This window comes from Helianthus annuus, chromosome 3 (genome assembly GCF_002127325.2).
Source record: "Helianthus annuus cultivar XRQ/B chromosome 3, HanXRQr2.0-SUNRISE, whole genome shotgun sequence".
Taxonomy (NCBI): domain Eukaryota; kingdom Viridiplantae; phylum Streptophyta; class Magnoliopsida; order Asterales; family Asteraceae; genus Helianthus; species Helianthus annuus.
This window is the reverse complement of record NC_035435.2, coordinates 112525266-112530614: the sequence shown is the minus strand read 5'-3', so window position 1 is coordinate 112530614 and position 5349 is coordinate 112525266. Positions and strand designations below refer to the sequence as shown.

General features: G+C 39.4%; 1 protein-coding gene across 1 annotated transcript; it reads left to right on the top strand.

The window, feature by feature from the left end:
* Nucleotides 1-2362: 2362 nt before the first annotated feature.
* On the top strand, nt 2363-2919 carry LOC118490466 (glycine-rich cell wall structural protein 1-like). The gene is made up of 2 exons (XM_035988123.1): nt 2363-2478; nt 2559-2919. The coding sequence occupies exons 1-2, from the start codon at nt 2363-2365 to the stop codon at nt 2917-2919; spliced, it is 477 nt and encodes a 158-aa protein (XP_035844016.1).
* The last annotated feature ends 2430 nt before the right edge of the window (nt 2920-5349 follow it).

Genomic DNA, 5349 nt, shown 5'->3' with positions numbered 1-5349 from the left:
TTTATGCTGACGTACCTACTTTCACATGTGTTTTCAGGAGCTGTCGCTTAGGATGATGATTGTGATACTAGGGCGGACCTGTGCCTTAGAGACATAAAACGAAGATAGACTTAGTTTAATTATGTAATAAACTCTTTCTTTCCTGATTGAAGACAATGTAACACATTTGTTTGATAAATAAAATATAACTTTGTATGCCATGGTTGTGAAACAAATAATTCTGTTTCAACACTCCCCGACGTTTCCGCCGCGGTTGCATGTTATACGCGGTTGGGGTGTGACATTGACATTGTTTAAATATGCATAAACAAGTTCTAGCATCAAACCATCAAAAATAAAATAAAATTTCAAAACTTAGTCTGTCGCGTGTCGCGCCAGACATCGTTTATTCTGTCGCATATCGTGACGGCTCTCACGTGTCGTGCCGGGTCGAGATGATCCTGTCGCGTGGCGCGGGGGATACGGTTTTCCAGCAAGTGCAGGTTTTTGACCTGCATTTCCTGCCCAGCTCCGAATTTTACCATTCAAACTTCAAATGCTCATAACTTTTGATCCGAAGGTCCGTTTTAGGTGATTCTTTTTCCTATACGTCTGTAATTTAATTACCGACGGGCCTATTACATTTATTATACCACAATTTCAAGTCACAGACCGGATGTCTAAAATTTACAATTTTAGCTTAATCGACCCACATAGTTTATACTAATTCAACTATCAATACTATAATAACATCATGGCGCATTCACCCAACATCCGGGGCTTACGATCATCGGCATTTCTTTACCAAATCTATGGCTTCATGCACTTGTGATCCATTATTGCCAAAAACTAACAAAAATCAAGTCTTTACTACTTAATACACACTTATTTGACCCGTTTTGGCTCATTTATGGAATCCTCCATTTCCAATGACTACCAAACGTTTTCTAAGCTATTTTATTTCATTCAATTAAGTATTGATCGCCATCTTTTCAACTAATACAGTTCGTTATACTAAAACACAATTTTAATTATCTAAAATATCAAATTTACATGATGTAACAGAACATGTTACATGCTTGCATAATTCATTGTCATTGGTTTATAACAATAATTACCCATTCCCAGGCTTGTCCATCTTAGCTTATCACTTCCATTCCACGGTTTACGCTTTTTGTAACTCAAGTTTTAATGAGTGACGTTTAAGTCACTTCAACACTACAATTTCAACCGTTGTTCGACCCGTTTGGTTGTTTAATGGAACCACCATTTTACAACACACCAAACTTATTCTAACCAATATTTGACCCGTTTATTTATCTAGTGATCTTCGTCACTTCGACTAATATCAACTTCATATATTATGGTAATTTTAAAGTCTACTAACAAAATCACATAATTGAACATAACTTAACGAAACCGTAGTTACGTACCTTCAAAGCGTTCCCTTCAAACGCGTATCGCCACTAGCTCGTCCACTTGACGTTCTTATTTCCTTTCCTATAGAGTTCAACCATAGATGTTTAGAACTCTCTTATAGTATATAACGCATAATTTACCACACTAATCAAATATGTGTTTTTAGTCCAATTTCTCAACACTTATCTTCTCTTAGGCATTATATCAAACACCTAATGAGCATGATTTCATACAATTCAAAAATCAAGTTCTTGACTAACTATTTAACCAAGATTTAAACATTATTTCACATGTTCATGACAAATTTTCATATCAACCAATCTGGATTTGTTCCATAGAGCTCAAATACACTAAGTTAACAAAGATAACCCTAGTGTTTAACATAATTCTACAAAACCCACCTATCACCTTCAATGGTGATTATGAATTCCACAAGAAATAGGCAAAATTTCAATAAGTAATTGACTAGGGTTTATCCCTAGACACTATTTCATCCCAAATAACTAACATGCAACATCAATTTTGAATTTCATGGATTCACTCAGAAATTTAGATGAAGGTTTTTCCATGGAAATCACATACCTTATGATCCTTTTTCAGAGGGGATCACTAATTTGTGCTTGGAAATTGATTTGGAACAGATTAGAACTTCCAATTTGATCAATTTTGACAAGAACTAGGGTTTGGTGGGGAGCCCTTTGTCGCCCCTGTGTTCTTGATCGACCAGACACACCTTTGTGTGTATTTGGTGTGTGTTATTTTATTTTTATTAAATCAAGTTTCAAGTTTTACAACATAAGCCCCTCAACCTTTGTTAACTTTATAATTTAGACTTTTTCAATCCCTTCATGAGTTACTACAAGACAACTAGCTAACTAGGTTATTTATTTTCTAGTTAGCTTATTCTCATTTATTTAGTACTTTAAAATTCTAATATAAAGTTTTATAAATTTCGGGATGTTACATGGTGGGGTGTCAGCGGTGGGTGTTGGATGGTTGTGGCATGGGCGGCGGTGGCGGGGTGGGTGGCAGTGGTCGATGGTGGTGGCGGGTGGTAGTCATGGTCGGCGATGGTGGAGGGTGATGGCGACAGTGGGTAGCGGTGGTCGGGCGGTGGTGGTGACAGGCGGGTGGTAGCGACGAAAGGTGGTGGTGGTTAGCGTGGGCGGCGGTGATCAGTGGTGGTGGTGGGTGGCGGCGGTGGGCAGCGGTGGTCTGTGGTGGCAGGCGGTGGTCGAGTCGGCAGTGGCGGTGTTCGGTGGTGGCGCCGATGTTCAGTGGCGTAGGGTGACGGAGGCGGTGGATGGCGGTGGAGGCGACGGGGGGTGGCGGTTGTCGGTGGCCGGTGTTGACGGTGGTGGCGGTTGTTGGCGTTGGCGTCGGTGGTCGGTGGCGGAGGGTGACAACGGGGGTGGTCGGGCGGTTACACGAGGTGGCGGTGGCGGGTGTTGGCAACGACGGTGGGTGATGGTGGTGGTAGGTGGTGGTAGTTGTGGGCGGGATGTTAATGAAGAAGGTTAAGAGGGAATGGAATGGTTAAAAAACAGGGGTGGTGGATGGAATGAATTTGAGGGAATGGAATGCCTTATGCAATAGGTTATTCCATTACCTTGACCAACCAAACATATGTTTTTTCATTCCATTGTAATAGTCCATTCCATTCCGCCTCTCATTCCTGCATACCAAACACTACCTAGAGGGTGTGAACTAGGGGTGTTTAAAACTATCCGTATCCGAAAATCCGATCTGAATTATCCGATAATTTTCGGATTCGGATAGTGATTTTAAATTTTTTTGGATATTTCAGATATCCGAAATATACGAAAACTTAATTTTTATTTTTTTCGAATATCCGAATATCCGAAAATATCCGAAGTATCCGAAAATATCCGAAAATATCTGAAATATCTGAAAAGTATCCGAAATATTCGAAAAGTATCCGAAATATTTGAAAAAATATCCGAAAACTTATATTCATATATCCGAAACTACCCGAAATATCCGATTATGAATATAAAAAATAGAAATTAAATAAAAAATTGGATATTCGGATATACGATTCACTATTCGATCGGATATCCGAAATTTCGAATATCCAAATTTCGGATATCCGAAATTTCGGATACGAATTTGGATAGTGAGATCTAGTATCCGAAGATTTCGGATATCCGTATTTTCGGACATCCGGTTTTAAACACCCCTAGTGTGAACAGAAGGAACCAAGTTATAAGAATAAGAAAGTGACATAATGAAATGAAAAGGAGAACAGTTATGTCTGACTAGTTGTGAAATAATAAAAAAAAAAAGAAAAACACCCTTAATGGTTCCACCATAATTTTAGACAATGTTACAGTATTTTGTCCATTCTACACTACAGAAACTTTTATTTACATAAATAGCCCTACAAGACTAAAGTCACCTTCTTCTCCGGTACATCTCCGTAACTTTTTTTTTTCAGGTGACGTTCTTTTTTATTTCTTTTGCTTCATATTTTTTCCAACATGATGGTCAAAGTTAAAGGGGTGTGATTGCAAAATTTTTAGGGGCACCTAGATTTTTAACGACAGTATAACACTAACAAAATTTATTTTGGGGGGGCGGTCGCGCACCCTAGCTATATACTAGGTCCGCCCCTGGATGCAATCAACGTGTAATCAAAATAAGGTGAACACAAGGATGGCACGTAGTTGGCATTTTTGACAAAAAAACGTGGTTGATTTACCAAGTCAACAAAACCATGTTTACGTTCGTTATCAACTTCGTACCTGTATTGGTCGATGCCAACATCCGTCCATGTCATACATTGTACAATCATTCTCTCAACCTTTGTGGTTTCCCAAGTTGTAAGTCAGTTTTGAAGTGTTGCTACATAACGTCGCCAATAAAATACTAAAAAAAATGTTTTTGAGGTTGAGACATAACGTGCAAGTCAACCTTGTCTTTGAAGTACCCACGTAGAACAACAGGTGAAGAAGACTATTAAAATTTGTTTTTGAGGCCGAGGCATCTAGAAGGGGTGTTGGTAATTAACCAAAACTTATTGATGTGACCTCCCCTTCCCTTCAGATACTACGCGATAATCTCAACCACTATCAACTGATTCAAACTTCACTTAACAATTTTTCGTTCTTGAGAACAACCAAATCTATAACCATTCTTACAAACATGCATAAAGTGTAGGATCGTTCTCGGCCCTGTTTGAGTCGTTCAGAGAAGTTCGTATCCGAATTAAGAGGCGGAAACTAATAATTCGGTGCTATTGAAGTTGTATTCTCTTTAAACTTGCTGTATTATTGATTAATTGCACGATTACACGATTGGACAGCACTTCAGCAGCATGCTGGAACAATTACACCTTCAACTATGTGTTCTAACTCCCTATGGTTCGCTCATAACTACCTCCTATATATACTTGTTCATGGTTCGCTTATATGTACAACCATATAAGCGAACCCACTCTTCAAAACCATATAGGCGAACCTGTTTGTTACCACATAAGCGAACCTAAACCTAAACATGACACAAAAGCGGACCTAACCTAGTGACTGATAAGCGAACCCTATACAAACATGTATTTCTAGGTTTCCGTGCCATATTAGATCTGTTCAACTTCAAGACTCGATGTAAGACGTAGTCAGCAGACGTAAGTGCACCAACAGACTCCCCCTCGGATGTTGATGGAGTCTTCATAGAGTCTTCGCACAAGTCAACCTACAATCTTCATCAGTCGACAATCTGCCTCTGAAATATCTTGTCGCTTCAAGAATCCTCATTCTCTATTTTCATCATCAACAAACTCTTCTCTCTTGAATGTTGACACGGTGTCTTCAGACTCCCCCTCTCACACAGCTGGGATCGCAGTCTGGAATTCACAGCTTCATCAGGTTCAAGATCGTAACCTGGCGCTTCAACACATAATTGACATCTGGCTCAACATCTGCACAATCTCTA

Excerpts from the sequence above, each read along its gene's own strand:
- LOC118490466 (XM_035988123.1), top strand. The coding sequence starts at position 2,363 with ATGGTGGGGTGTCAGCGGTGGGTGTTGGATGGTTGTGGCATGGGCGGC. Across the intron at positions 2,479-2,558 it reads ATGGTCGGCGATGGTGGAGG|CGTGGGCGGCGGTGATCAGT; the intron begins GTGATGGCGACA and ends GGTGGTGGTTAG.